The sequence below is a fragment of the Myotis brandtii genome, unplaced genomic scaffold (genome assembly GCF_000412655.1).
Source record: "Myotis brandtii unplaced genomic scaffold, ASM41265v1 scaffold208, whole genome shotgun sequence".
Lineage (NCBI taxonomy): Eukaryota > Metazoa > Chordata > Mammalia > Chiroptera > Vespertilionidae > Myotis > Myotis brandtii.
The window spans coordinates 2,138,348-2,153,314 of NW_005357764.1; the positions used below are offsets into that span (position 1 = coordinate 2,138,348).

The window sequence follows — 14,967 nt, forward strand, 5'->3', positions numbered from 1 at the left end:
CCCTTGCCCCACTGGCTGCCCCTGTCCTGACTGTACCTGAAACTCTGGGGCTCAGACCCTCTGCCGAGACGGAGCGGGACATGGACCGAGCCCTGCCTCCATCACACTGAACCCCATCCTGGCCTTGGACTGAGCCTGGCCCTGCGTGCGGGCGGGTGGGATGGAGCCATGGGGGGCAGGCTGGCGGGTGTGATGGAGCCAGGGCACGGAGATGGCGAGGTGAGGAGCGATGCAGGAGGCGGCAGCTGCTGGTACCTGGGCACAGGGTGGCGCAGGCTGTTTTCTGGACATTCTGCCCCTCACAGAAGGCGCCCCCGTTGAGAGGCGCCGGGTTGGTGCAGCTCCGGCTCCGTTTCTGCCAGCCGCGCCCACAGCTGGCGCTGCAGACGGACCACTCGGTCCACGTCGACCACCCACCGTTCACTGGCCGGACAGAGAAGGACTGGGGTCAGGGAGCGGGGGCTTCCTCAGACATGCTGGCCCAGGGACCAGGGCAGGGGGCTGGAGGGGAAGCCCTGGAGGGCAGGCCACACTGTGCCAACTGCCCCTTCCTTCCACCAGCAGGTGCTGTGGGCACTAGGGCAGCCAGCCCAAACTTGTAGCTCCCAGGCCCCTCCAGCTCAGACTCCAGCCTTCAGAGGGGCAACTTCTGCACCCCCTCCCTCTGCCTGCTCCTGGGGGCGCCCAGAACACTACTTCCCGCCCAAGGTCACGTCCTAGTCTCCCTCTGAACCCTCATCTCCTGCACAATGATCCCTGCCCACAAGTCAGCCAGGGGATGGTGCAGCTACAGATGACCAGCCACCCCGCACCTTCGCCAACACACCCTCTGGCTCCCTGATAGGCCCAGAAAGGCCCCGCCCTTCCCAGTCAGCCCACAGCCTGGCCTGCCTGGCCCTGCCTCCCTGGGGAGCCAGTCACAGTGCCACCCTGAGGACTTCCGAGCTCTCCCTCCCCCGCCAGTGCCGGGGCCCACCGTAGACGATGACGGCGGCGGAGGCGCTGCGGCGGCGGGCGACGATGTTCTTGGCCACGCAGGTGTAGTTGGCCGTGTCGGCCAGGCGTGCCTGTCGCACCACCAGGCTGTGCTCCCGGGTGATGTACACATTGGGGTCCAGGGACGGGTCCACCAGGTCCTCATTCCGGAGCCACTCCACCTGGGGAAGGAGCCACACCTCTGCACAGCCCCGGGTGAGAGCAGTCCCCGGGGGTCAGCCTGGGGGCTGGGCAGGCAGGACCCGAGCTTGGGAGTCCCCTCACCCCCCCGCCAGCGGGGCCCACCGTAGACGATGACGGCGGCGGAGGCGCTGCGGCGGCGGGCGACGATGTTCTTGGCCACGCAGGTGTAGTTGGCCGTGTCGGCCAGGCGTGCCTGTCGCACCACCAGGCTGTGCTCCCGGGTGATGTACACATTGGGGTCCAGGGACGGGTCCACCAGGTCCTCATTCCGGAGCCACTCCACCTGGGGAAGGAGCCACACCTCTGCACAGCCCCGGGTGAGAGCAGTCCCCGGGGGTCAGCCTGGGGGCTGGGCAGGCAGGACCCGAGCTTGGGAGTCCCCTCACCTCTGCCGGGGGGATGCCCTCCGGTGGGCGGCAGGGCAACACGATACCCTGCTCCAGGGACACCTCCTTGGCCAGTGGCTCCTGCTCGAAGTTCTTGCGCAAATCTGGAAGAACAAGAGTGTCCTCCAGCTGGGCGCCTCGTGCCCGTCAGCCTGGCCCACTTCCCCGGCCCCACAGGAGCCACGGCACATGGCAGAAGGAGGTGCCAAGTGCCCAGTGGCTATGGGTGGCTCTTCCTCCCATCAAGGCAGGACCCAGGCTTTCTGACAGGACCCTCCCCCTCCACCCAGTGACACCCCTGGACCCCCCACCTGAGGGCAGGCCCCGGACTCACAGGCTATTCGGATGTAGGCCTTCTGGCTCTTGGTGGTGCCTGAGGAGCTCCAGGCCACACACTGGCACCAGTACTCCTCCAGCCCAAACACCTTCTCCACCTGCTGCCTCGAGACATTGATGCGGACCTCCATGGCAGGCAGGCCTGGGGGCGGGAGGTGTGGGTTGCTAGGGCCCGGGCCACACTGAGCCTCCCTGTTCCAGGCCAGAGCAGACACCGGGGCCTCTCTCAACCTGGAGGGCACCCTGGGGGACCCACGGGAGCTCAGTGGGTCTGCCCTGGAAGCTAGGGGTGGGTTCTTAGTCCTTCCATTCTTTGTACTCCGTTACCCAGGGGCCTGTCTCCAGAGTCACTTACAGAAATGCCCCTAACAGGGCTTCTGGCAGCAGGGGCTGGCCTCCCAGGACCCCAGGAAGAAGGGGTGTGGCAGACTGGCCAGCCCGAGGGCTTTGTGGGTAAAAGGGTGAGGAAGGATCTGGCTCAGCTCCCTGGGGGTTAGCAGGTGGACCCTGACATGTGATAACATAATAGCAGCTATTAACAGGATAATTGCACCCATTGCCTAGTGTGATAATAGACCCCTGGGCTTAGCAAGCAATTCCCACATGCTGGCTGTTGTCTTCTGCACACCCCATCCATCCCGTCCGAGCCCTGGACCGCACTGCTCCCACTTTGGGTGACGGAACATGCTCACAGGACGAGGGCTTGCTGTAGGTCAGTGATGGCGAACCTTTTGAGCTCGGCGTGTCAGCATTTTGAAAAACCCTAACTTAACTCTGGTGCCGTGTCACATATAGCAATTTTTTGATATTTGCAACCATAGTAAAACAAAGATTTATATATTTGATATTTATTTTATATATTTAAATGCCATTTAACAAAGAAAAATCAACCAAAAAAATGAGTTCACGTGTCACCTCTGACACGCGTGTCATAGGTTCACCATCACTGCCGTAGGTCCTCCTCCCACGGTGATCTGAACCCAAAGCATGTTGAGGGTGTCCTGTAGTCACCTGGGTGGGCTGGGAGGACCCAGGCCATTAGGGAGAAGTGTCTGCAAGGGTGAGGGGGCGGCCCACAGGGGCAGGCTGCCTGGGATGGGTGTCGGGACCTGCTCTGCACCAGCTGAGCTAGAGGACCTCGCTCAAGAATGGACGCAGGCCCCTGCCCTCGGCCACACTGGGACCCAGGGAGTGGGGGTACGAGGAGGGCCCAGACCTTCTGAGGACCCAGGAGAGGGGACAGCAGCCTCCTGGCCCTGGGCCAGAACCAATGTCCCAGGAGTGAGAAAAGACCGTTTGTTTCCAATTTCTCCTCCTTCTGACCCCAATTTCCCTCGGGTCAGTGGCTTATCAGAAAGAGGGAGAGAGGCCGGGCAGCAATGTGTTTCCATTGTTAACAGAGAAATTCAATTAGGGCTGCATTGCAGGAGGAGCAGCAGTCCAGCTGAGCAGGGAGGCTGTTTTCTCTCTTAATTTCTCTAACCGTGTCTCCCCTGACCCCTGCCCACACCCTCCTCACGAACCCCCAGCTCCTGCCTCGGTCCCTATCACTCGCCCCTGCCTCTGGCTAGTTCTCACAGGAGATTGGGGGACGGTGTCACCTCTGCCTGAGGTCATTCTCTGAGGTTCTCTGGGGGGTGTGGTGAGGGCTGAGAGCAGAGGGGCTCACAGGGTCTGTGTACAGGGGGCCCTGGGCACCAGCCGCCTGTTAAGCACACCGAGTCTTGAAGCACCTCAGTGGAAGCCATGCACACACTCAGGGGCGCAGCCCTCCAGAACATTCTGAACTGGGGAGTTTTTCTCTCTGGGCAGACAGGTCTATGGGTGGGCCATCCATCCCGTATGGGGTGGGGGAGCTCACGCCCCGCCCGGCAATCAGCCTGGGAGAACAGCACTAAATTTAAGCGTGCCTATTTCTTTCTCCCCGCCTCCTCCCACTCCTGTCCTGCCACCTCCTCGGCTCCTTCCTGCTGCCGTAAACGAGGGCCAAGTTTATCCTCCATGTCCCACTTCCAGGCAGCGCCCTTCAACCCCACAAGCTCCAGGAGGGCGGTGGGCCCCAGGGGAGATCAGACTCTGCCCTGTCAGCCCATGAGGCGAGGGGCTGTGCCCGTTTCCCTGCAGGTCACGGAGCAGCCTGGTCCTGGGAGCGGTTTCTGGGCATGGCTGTCTGCACTTGCCTGGTAAATGTGAGCAGATGCCAGCCTTGGGGAGGGACGGGGCCCAGGAGCGTGTGGGGTGCGAGCAGGGGGCACGTGGGGAGGCCCGGGGAGTGTGGGCTGAGTATTTATGGGAAGGAGAGGATTGGCAGGGTGGGGACTCTGAGGCCAAATTTGAGCTCAGGTTCTCACCAATCTGTGTCTAATAACCAATCAGTTTATGTAACAATAAATTACACCCCCAGACTGGACTCCAACGCTTGGCTTCAAAAATTTCAGGCTGTTCCAGCATCAGCAGTTTTGGGTTGAGGGTTTTCAGGCTTTGGTCCCTAACCCTGGTCTTCTGAATTGGGAATGGGGGCAAGTGAGGGGGGAACAGGGCGCTCTCTCCCGGGGTGTCCGCCCAGCCACCCTCAGTCCCACACAGGAAAGGGTGTGGCTGCAGGTCTGGGCTGACCTCTGATCACTGCCACACCTGCCTGAGCACAGGAGGTTCTGGGTCAGGCTCTGCTCTGGGCCTGCACGGTGCCATGGCCTGTGCTTGTGGGCAAGGAAGGGAAGCCTATCTGAGCTTCAAAGCACTCAATGGCTCTGCGTTGAGAAATCAACAAGATCAATGAAAATCAGATGTGCTGGCCACAGAAGACCTGAGGTCAGGTGCTCAGGGCAGGTGAGGGTCCTGGGGGTGAGGGGGGGACATGTCCCCATGAGCTCTGCTGCTCTGGCTGGCTGGAAGGGGCAAGGCCAGCAGAGTCTGTTGGGGACTGTGGGCTGGGGGCCCTCAGCATGTGTGCTGGGCCTGGGTCTCAGCTAAGCCATGGATTCCAGACCTCGTGATAGCAGGAGACTGGGAGCAGCAGGGCTGGCCTGGGGCCTTCCAGGGGTTCTAGGACAGACCCTCAAGGCTGAGGAAAGGCAGGTCTCTGGCTGTGGCTTCCTCCTCCTCACCTGTCCTTTCCCCGGGGGACCTGCCACAGCAGTGGGAGGACTCACGCAAAAAGCTGCAGAGGCCCTGGGCGTGGGGTGGGGAGGAAAGGCCTGGAGCTGGGCTCTGACTGGGTGTACGAGATCTCATGGCTTCCCCTCCAACGTGCAAGGGGCCCTCCTCATCCCCATTTACAGAGGAGGAAACCGAGGCTCGGGAGGGAGGGCACTTGCCCTGAGAAGGCAGACTCCCCACTGGGACAATGTGAGCCCCAAAGCTGCCACGTGGGCAGGAGGGTAAGGTGAGCAGAGGCTCTGGCTCTGGGAGGTGCTGATGGCGCCAGGGACTCTCTTGGGCCACAGAGATCACCACCCTTCTCCATCCCCTCCCATGGAGGCCGACTTCCTGCACCTAATCCAGGCCCGGCACAGAGCAGGCGCAGTTAACACCCGAGGACCGAAGGAAGAAAGCTGCCAGCACCAGGCGCCCACAGGCCAGGGCACTGCCGGCTCAAAGGCCTGGGCAGGAATCGCTGGGGGTGGGGGTGCTGGTGCTTGCAGGGAAGGCCAGCCCCTGCTGACTCTGGGAGAATGGGGTGTGAGTTCTGTGGGCCGGATGCCTGGTTAGAGCCTTTTGGGGTCCTATAGGAGTCAGAGCCAAGGCCTCCATCCCGTCTCTATCCGACAGGCTGGTTCTGAGGACTGGATCACACTCAGCCTAAACCCGGGCAGAGTATCGTGAGAGCTTCCTGTCCTCTGGGCAGGAATCGCCCTCCTCCAGCCGCCTCCGCCCGGCACCAACTTCCCACAGTGCGAGTCTGGCCATAGCCCACTTCTCCCGCCCCAATCTGGTCCCACCGCCGGCCCACCATTCTTACACCAGCACTTCTGGTCCTTGGCCTGGGAAATGCTGGCTTCAGGTTGGTCCTAAGATGAACTTGGATGGTACTCTTTTCTGGGATCCTTCCTGGGTCACCCAGCGGCTCCTGCCTGGAGCAGGGGTCACCTCTATGGGCCTGCAGTCCCCTGCCTGGCTGGGCATCAGTGTGAATTACCCTGGGCACAGCCTCCTGTCCCGGCTGCACTGCCACTCTGACCTCACACTGGTGGCCATGCCCCACAGGGAATGTGTGCTGTCTCAGCTGGCTGAGGCCTCTGGGGAAGGGGCTCAGGACTCAACCTGAGGGCTCCACAAAGCACCAGGGCAAAGGGAGAGGCGAGGAGCTTCACTGGGTAAGTTAGTGAGGAGGAGAGGCTGTTGTCAGCTCCGCTGGCCTGCTCATGGCCCACCGGCAGCCTCAGGCCAGGCTGGAGGCGGGGCGTGAGGTCTCCTACAGAGGGGCACTTCTCCGGTCCGCTTCCGGCCCTGGACTCCCCCTCTCCAGGCCCAGCCAAGTCCACTGGTTCTCTCTCCTCAGCATCTCTGGATCTGCCCCTCCCTCCAGCAGCCCCGCCCCCAATGGCCCCCAAGTGACACCCATAGCTCTGTCCATGTTAATGGCAGCTGGAAATCCCATGGGACTGTGACCTCATGCCAGAGCCGAATGGGTGAGGCTACTGGATGACATCACTGCCCCTGTGCGCACCCCACACTTTTCCTGCTGACCCCCGACTTGCACCCATTTGCCTCCAAGCCTTTGTTGTGCTGTGTCCCATGCCTGGGACACCCTTCCCTTTCCTCTCCCTGACCCGTTGCTATCCCCTCCTTTTCCATGTCACCTCCCCAGGCAGCCTCCGTCCTGCTCTCTGGCTGCCACAGCCCCCAGGCCTCGCTGCGAGGTCACCATGCTGCCCACCTACCTCCCTGCGGGGCCCGTGTCCCCAGCACAGAGAATGTATAAGTGGATGGATAAAGGAACGAATGCAAACATTAAATACTGAGTGTTAGGTCCCTGAGTTCTTCAATAATTTGGGATCCATCCCTTCCAAACCCCTTTTCTTTGCTGGCACAGCTACCCAGGCAGGGCCTGGCTGACACAGCGGTGGGGACCCGCTCCTCCATGGCTCCCAGGGCATTTTCAGGGTCTTCCCTGTTACTCCCCCTCCAAGCTGTGAGGTCTGGTGGGGAACTCCCAGGACGGGCGCTGGTGTATGTGCAGGAGCCCTTGGGGTGGAGCCCGTTCACATCCCGGCCTCCTGCTCGCAGGCTGCAGCGGGGCCTCCCCTTCCCGCGGTCCGCCCGCCGCCCAGCCCGCCTCACCGCTGCTCCCGTCCGTGCTGCGCTCAATCACGTGGTCCACCTGGCGCACCCACTCCCCGTTGCACTTGAAGAAGATCTGCGTGGCGGGCACGGCCTTGCACACCAGCAGCACCGGCTTGTTCTTGACGATGTACACGTCCTCAGGCTCCACCAGGAAGTTGGGAAGCAGGTCTGGGTTGGCGCCGGGCACCGGGTTGGCCACCGTGGCATTCTGCTGGGCACCTGCAGCAGGGCAAAGGCGGAAGGTGAACCAGGCCTCTGCTGGGCTTTCGGGGTCCTCCGGGGGTTCCCTGCCCATTCAGGGGCAGGGCCAGGCCATGGGAAGCCAGCTGCCGGGGCTGAGGGAGGAGTAAGGCAGGTTGCCACTACCAGCCCAGATGCTAAATGTCCCCCCCTCGCCCGCCTCAGTGTCCCCTCTGTAACGGGGGGGGGGGGGGGGAGAGCAGCCCACCCACCCCAGCTGAAGACGGTGGAGGCGAATGAGACAAGGGCGGCAGCAGTCAGGCTTGTTACCACCCGGGTAGGAGTTCTGGGATCTGGCGAGGCAACCCCCTGCCCTGGGGTGGGGGGGTACCCAGGGGAGAGCTGGAGGGAGGGAGGGGACCCCAGTAGGGTAGGAGTCCCTTCCTCTGCTGCCCTGGCTGCCTCCGGTTGCTTCAGGGTTGATCCCCATTCCTGCCCCTCACACAGTAGGTGCTCAGAACATACCAAGTGGGTGAAGGAGGGGAGGTGGCACAGCTTACAGGAGAGGCCCGGGGGAGGGCAGGTGCGGTGGCCTGGGCTGCGGGTGGCCCGGGACAGGATGGGAGCCAGGAGAGTGTGTCTGGGAGCCTGAGGGACCTGGGCCACGTCCCACCCTTCAAGGAGACCTGAGTATGGGTTTCCTTCTAATTTTAACTGAAAACCACAACCATCCCACAAGTCATTTGTTGCTAATTACACAGGTAATTGGCTCTGAGGCTTTGGCAGAGGTAAACCCCACAGCAGTGTGACAGGCTGCTAAACCAGCAGGACCCCTGAGAGGGTGGGGGTTGGGGGGAGTGGGAGGAGGCAGTGAGGGCACCCTCAGTCTCCACACACCGCTGCCCCCCACACACCCCTGCCGGCCTGGCCCCCTCAGGGCTGCAGTGATGTCCCCACCAGCACACACTCACGGTCCACATGGGCCTCTACCCACTCTGCTCCCTGCTGTGGTGGCCTTGGGCGAGTTGCTGTTTTGCCATCTGTGCAATGGAGGCCCGTCTGCCCGTGGTGGAGCCTGGAGCCTCACCAGGTCGGCCTCCTGGCTCCACTACCCTTCCCACAGGCAGCTCAAACTCACAGCGGGCTTCTACCAGGGAGGCCTGCCGCCTGGTGCCTGGGCCCACCCTCCAGGGAGCATCCGTGTGGCCCTCTCTCCTGCCTGCACAGGGACCCTCTCTTTCTAAGGTGGGAGTTGGCCCCCTCCCTCCCAGACTGTGATCTGGGGGAGGGGATCTGCACCTGGTCCTGTAGGCGTCCTGGGCCAGGCAGGGGAGCTGGGAATGCCTCCCGAGAGGCTGGGAAACCTGGTGTGACTTCAGGGAAGCCCCCAACCCTCTAGCCTCTTTCCTCACCTGAAGGACAGGGAGATAGTACCCAGTTCTTAGGTTCTGAGGGTGAAATGAAAAAAAAGCACTCGGCGCATGCTCAGTAAGTGTTGGCTGCTGCCAACACAGGGGTTTTGCGCTGATGATGGCCAAGTTCAGCTCCCTCAGCTCAGGAACCCTCACAGCAAGCTCTTCAGGGTGCGGGCTGATGAGGAAACTGAGGCAGGAGCTGGCAGGTGCCCTGCCCTCAAGATGGGGGCGGTGGAGATGCAGGCAGAGAGGAGAAGTCACTTAGATAGCTTACAAATGGGGACTCTGAGGCCCGAGGGGAGTCCCCAGACACCCCAGCTCCGGCCTTGGACTCAAAAAATGCCTTGGAGCAGCCTCATGCCCCTTTTGTTATTCCATCTGCTTTTCACTGTCACTCAGCAGCCACTTGCAAGTCCCTGACCCAGGTAGCGGGCTCAGCCAGCGTAGGGCTGCATCCGGCTCCGGCTGCAAGGTCTAGAGAATGAATTGGATGGTGAGCTTCTGATATGGACTTGGAGTGGGGAGAGGCCCAGCGGCCTCTCTGGACATTTACTGGGGAAGCCACAGGACCTCAGCTGACTCCGGAGCCAAGCTTGACTCCCAAGCAGGGCCTGCAGGGGGCCCAGGGACAGGGGTCACAGGCTCTAGAATGGGTGGGAGCCCCCCGTGGCAGGGCCTGCCTGGGACCTCCCCTTGCGGAGACTCAGCGTGATGGCCTGTGCCTGTCTCCTGGCTAGGGGCTGGGTGGGCAGGGGTCCTGGCTGGGGGTGTGGGCAGGGAGTGGGTGCGTGGTCCTCCGGCCTCCCTATCGATCACGGCGCCAAGCACTGCTCACGTCAGCCGCCTGCTGAACCCAGCACAATCCCTCATGTCTACATTTAACTGCTAATGAAAAATAAATGTACTGTGACCAATAAGGGACATAGCTCACTTCTCCAGGGCCTCCGTCATGCCACACTGGTGTGACCGCCCCTCCCCACCCCGGTGGGGGGGACTTTTATTGGGTAGAACCCAAGGGGCACCTTCTAGGTTACAGCTATGCCCTCCAGCAAGGACACTCCCGCTATGGGTGGGGGTAAATTCAGACCCCACTGGGTGTCCTCTAGGGGCTACAGAAGCTGCCTGGGTGGCAGAACTGCCTTCCCCTCTGGCCCCTGAGCCCGCTATGTGACCTTCACCCGTGTGGTCAGCTCCTGCAACCTCCTGACGCCTCACTGTCCGGTTAGGCCTCTCGTCGGAACGAAGGCCCTGTGTGACCCTGGGGTCTCTCCCCTCCACACGCAGGCCACTAGGGTGAGCATTTCTCTTTGACAGGAATCCTGTGCTTGTCTATCAGAGACAACACAAAGCAGTGCATGCTCACTGCCAAGTGACCTGTGATCCTTTCAACAGGCAAAAGCTCCAGGTCACCTCAGTCCCCGCCGTTCTCTGTTGTCCCACCCTGGCCTTGCTTCTATGTCTGCCATCTGCTTGGCTTCCACGGGCATTTCAGAATGGTGCCAGGGCCTTTGGCTGGTATCCCTGAGCCCTCTGTCCTGGCTCGGTCAAATCTCCTGTGCAGAAACACCCTCTGATCCCTCCTAGGGATGCCTCCCTCCTCCAGGTCTCTGCCCATGGTCTTCTGTCTGCCATGCCCTTCCTTCCTCCTCTGCCAGCACCTTCCTCCCTTCTCCTCAGGGCCCAACTCCACGGTCACTACCCAACTCCACGGTCACTGCTCTGGAGAGAGGGGTCCCCTCCCTACTCTCCCAGGAAACCACACATACTGTTTAGCCCTCGCTGCGCCTGGGCCTGTCCTCACTGGTACAGTAGCTCCCACCACAGGAGAAGCGCTGAGTGGCTGAGGCCTCCATCCCCACCACCACACTGTCCACCCCTGGTCCTTGCCACCCGATTCAAGGATGCCTGGGCCCACGTTAGTGACTGGAGACTTGGAGTGGGGTGCCTGTCGCTGCTCCTGGGGTGACAAAGGTGGAAGAAATGCTCTGCCAGGGCAGATGCACCAGGGCTGCAGGAGGGCAGGTGCAGGGCGCCCTGGCTCTTCAGGCCCTGCCGCTTCCCGAGCCCACCCCACTCTCCGGAGGCTCCGGCCACCACACCTGGCCAAGGCTTTCCCGCCCTCACGGACATGGCCCAGCGGCCCCCTGGGTTTCAGATGGAAGATCTCCTTCACTTACTAGCGGTCCTGATGGGCTCTTGGTCACCCGGAATTGCAGACGGGGCTGTGCGGATGGCTCAGGCCCTGAAGGGGGAACCCCACTTCTAGTGAGCCCTAGGGCTGGTCTGCTGGCCCCCACCTGTCTCAGGAGGGCACTGGCACCCCTGCTCTGGCTGCTCTATTCAGGGTGGGAGCAACGATCCTAGCCAGGATCCTGGGATCCATTGCTGGCCCTGGGAAGACCATGTCTGTGTGAGTATGTGTGTGTGTCCATGTGTGTAGGGAGGCTGGGGCCAAGAGAGAAATAAGAGACCAGTGGAGTGGACCATGTGGGCCTGCCTCACGTGATTCATCTGGGAACCTCCACCTGCCTTCAAGTTTCGGCAAATGTGTCACCTCCTCCGGGAGGCTTTCCTGGACCTACACTCTTCGTTACCTGCCCAAGTGCCCACCCTGTCCCCTAAGCCTCCCTCCAGGGTACACACCAGTTCAGGACTAGGGTGGATTTACTTGCACATTGCCTCCGCTCAGAGTGGGAACCCAGGTCTGGCCTGGATACTGATGGAGTATTTGCTGAGTGACTGAATGACCACCCCTTCTTCTCCCTTGAACTTCAGAAGATCTGCCTACGAGTGGCCCTTTTACTCTTGTTCTATAGGGAGACCCCGAGGGGGTGCAGAGCTGCCCACAGGCAGAGTCACGGGCAGGGAGAGGGCTCTGCACGCCAGGCTGCCCCGCCACACCCCAACATGCCACTGCTGAGCCCCCCTTTCTCACCTGCAGCCTGGGATGAGAAGACCTCCCCGCGTAACTCTGAGGCCCAGGGTGGGTGTGAAAGTGCTTTTGAATGTTTTATTTTTAAAGGCACCATGAAAATATGAGGTGTGATTAATCCAGCTATTAATGAACTTGTATTTACTGAGTGAGGACTCAGTCCCCGGGAGCGGGGTAGGCAGGCTGGGGGCAGGGTGTCATACCACTGCTTCTCGGAGCAGCCTTGCCCAGCCCCTGCCTGTCACCTGCTCCTTTCATCCTCCTAACAGCCCATGTTGAGGGACACAGCAGGGGGGTGGGGCGGCAAGCCCCCACTTATTCCACTTCCCTGAGAATGTTCTGGATTTGAAATGCGGTGGGGGAGGGGGCTGGAGGCCCAGCAGCCTCCGTCTTCCTGACCAGAACAGCCTGACCCTTTCCTGGCTGCTCGTGCAGCACTGAACCCCTCATCCCGGACGCCTGTGCTCCAGCCGGCCATGCAGGTGTGCATTTTGTCCGCGTGGGTCCTGGGTGTTGCGCTCCTAGGCCCAGGCAGGGAGAGCAGAATGTGCCCTGCACCTGGTGCTAGAGGCCCTGTTGGCCTGGGCCTGAGCTGCCACCGGCCTTGCCTCTAGGACCCCCCTCCATGTGTGCCCTGTGGGGAGGCCTCTTGACTGTCTGCAATTCCTCAAGGGCTTGTGGACATTCTGTTCCCAGCTCTGACCCTCCCCCTCCCCCTTCAGCTAACAGCACTGGCTTTTCTGCAGAAAATGCCCACTCCCACCCATTCAGGCCATATCTGCCTGGGTGACTTCTACTCGCCCTTCAAGTCCTGCTCAAACACCCCCTCCCAGGAAACCTTCCTGACCCCCGACAGAGCCGGCCACACCTCCCCTGAGCTCTCACAAGCCCAGATGGAACCTGCCTCAGCACCTCACACATCATATTGTCACCGTTTCTGAATCTGTCAGCACCTTGAGGGCAGGGACTGAATGGTGACATCCCCCCACCCTTCATGCATCCCTATAGACTGGCCAGGGTCTGACACAGTGAGTGGCTAGCAAAGGTTTGTTGAATGAATGTTGAACAGCATTACCTCATCCAAGACCAGAGCCCAGAAGGGAGGATGGAAGTGGAGGACACACATTCAGATTTGGCTGGAAGCTAGCTCTGCTCATCTTCCAATCAATCAATCAATCAATCAACCAACCAGTCAATCAGTCAATTCCAGAAACCAGTGCTGGACTCAGGGGAAGCAGAGACTGATGTGCAGGGACTGGTGGAGCTCCTGGCCCCGCCCTGTGGGGGCTGCAGGGACCAGACAGGTGAGGGGATGGGATTCACGTTCTCCTGCACGGTGGTCTGAGATGGCTTCATGGGTTATTTTTTAAACTCAGGACAGTCTATAATGAGGGGGCGGCACTCAGGGGCTCCGAGGAGCAGAGATGGAATCCCTGCTTGCTGTCAGACAGACAGCTGTGGGGGTCTGGGGAGTGAAGGAATGGTGGGGTGGGCGGCCCCGAGATGACAGATTTGGGGGCCACACAAAGAACCCTGAGGTTCCAGGAAGCAACTCATGGATCTGCCCGAGGTGACAGCAGGATGCCATGGGGCCGGAGGCAGCTTGGGTGTGCGTCCCAGAATTCTCCCAGATCCAACACAAAGCCCTGTGCCCTGTCTGCCAGCTGCTCGCTGGGCTCACTCACTGTCCAGCCTCATGCAGGACCCTGTTTCTCAGGCCTCAGTTTTCTCATGTGGGCGCACCCTGCACCAGGACCAGGTGGGTCAGGACTGCTCCCTGCCCAGGGTCTCGAGGTGCCTGCCCGCCCTGGCCCCCTTCTTCTTCCCCTTTGGTCTATCCCTTTGTCATCTGTCGCCCTGCCTGTTGCTCCCAGCAGCCAGGGCTTCCTGGAGGCAGGGGCAGGTCTGGGTCCAGGCTCTTTTGCCCCAGGGGGTGTTCAGTGCCGGAGGGAGAGGATGGCTACAGTCTCTCCTGCCTGGGGGTGTGCAGGGGGTGGAGGTGACCGGGTGGGGGTGCAGGCCCTCATGGTGTCCCTATGAAGGGAGGACTGCTCTCCTGACCCGTGCTCACACACATGCGTGTGAAGCGCTCTGGTTTCCATGGTAATGTGTGTGTGAAAGTGTCAGAGGCAGCAGCCACCTCCCTAAGTCACCCTCCTCCCCAGCGGGCTTCAGGGGTCCACCCTGTCACAAGGACAGACACAGGCATCACGAGGAAGACATGTGTACAGGCTAAACCGCAAAGGACAAAGAGGGCGGGGGGTGTGTGGAGAAGGCACCACCTCCCCAGCTCAGAAGGCAGTCACACTGAGTGGGGTGCATGGCTGGGCGACTGCCTGCCACCAGCGCACAGACCGGCACAGCACTCAGGAGCCTTTGCCCAGCCCTCATGCTGCAGACGAGGGCCGGGAAGCTCAGGACTTGCCGAAGGTCACACAGTCACAGAGGGCAGGGTGGGCACAGGGTGGGCAGGGGTCTGGGTGTCTCCTAGACAAGCGTCTGGCCTGCCCACCCACTGCCCTCTGCTCGCTCCACTTACTCCCTGACCCCGTTTCTCAACCCCCACAGCTGATCCCAGTCCTAGGCCTTTGCACTTGCTCTTCCCACTGCCCCCAGCTCTTCAGGGATGCGAATCCCTTCTAATCCCTCAGCTCTCGGCTCCGCTCCAATGCTGCCTCCTGGCAGGCTCCCCCTGACTGCCGTGCCCCGACCCCTTCCCCTGCCTGTTTTCCTCAGAGCACTCCCACCACCTGAAGTCACCTGTTACTGTCTGTGTCCCCTCCCCCTGAAAGGGGCACAGCAATGGGGACCACACTTGTCTTCTTCACTGCTGTGGTCCAGAACCTGGCACAGGGGCTGGCACAGAGCAGGTGTTTGATACACATGCACTGGAAGCATGAATGAACAAACACGGGTCTTCCCGCTCTGCGCCCAGAGCCCACACCAGGGGTCGCACCTCTGCCATCGCTCAGAGCCCCACGCCCACCCGCGCAGGAGACTTCAAAATTACTGGGATGCCCGGGGTGAGCACTGCGATGGGACAGGCCCCCGGAACGCCCTCCCAGGACCCCTTCCTGCCCCAGGGCCTTACTTCAGGCCAGAGAAATAGTTAATAAAGCTGAGGCCTAAATAAGCATTTGATTAACAAACGATAAAATAGCTATTGTGTCCCTGAATTAAGCTATAATTGTGGCTGATAATTGGCTGGTTAGAATTTAATAAGCTGCAATTAAATAGAATGGAATCCAAGGTA

At 61.0% G+C, this 14,967-nt stretch overlaps 1 protein-coding gene across 1 annotated transcript in view; it reads right to left on the reverse strand.

Moving 5' to 3' along the window:
- Positions 1 to 14,967, reverse strand: part of UNC5A (unc-5 netrin receptor A) — a 103,208-nt gene that overhangs the window by 7,931 nt on the left and 80,310 nt on the right. Inside the window, exons 3-7 of the mRNA XM_005865607.2 lie at positions 7,185 to 7,406; positions 1,900 to 2,043; positions 1,566 to 1,669; positions 1,282 to 1,462; positions 256 to 423 (exon numbers count right to left, since the gene is read on the reverse strand). Of these exons, the coding sequence (XP_005865669.1) occupies positions 256 to 423; positions 1,282 to 1,462; positions 1,566 to 1,669; positions 1,900 to 2,043; positions 7,185 to 7,406 (819 nt within the window). The remainder of the gene's footprint in view (positions 1 to 255; positions 424 to 1,281; positions 1,463 to 1,565; positions 1,670 to 1,899; positions 2,044 to 7,184; positions 7,407 to 14,967) is intronic.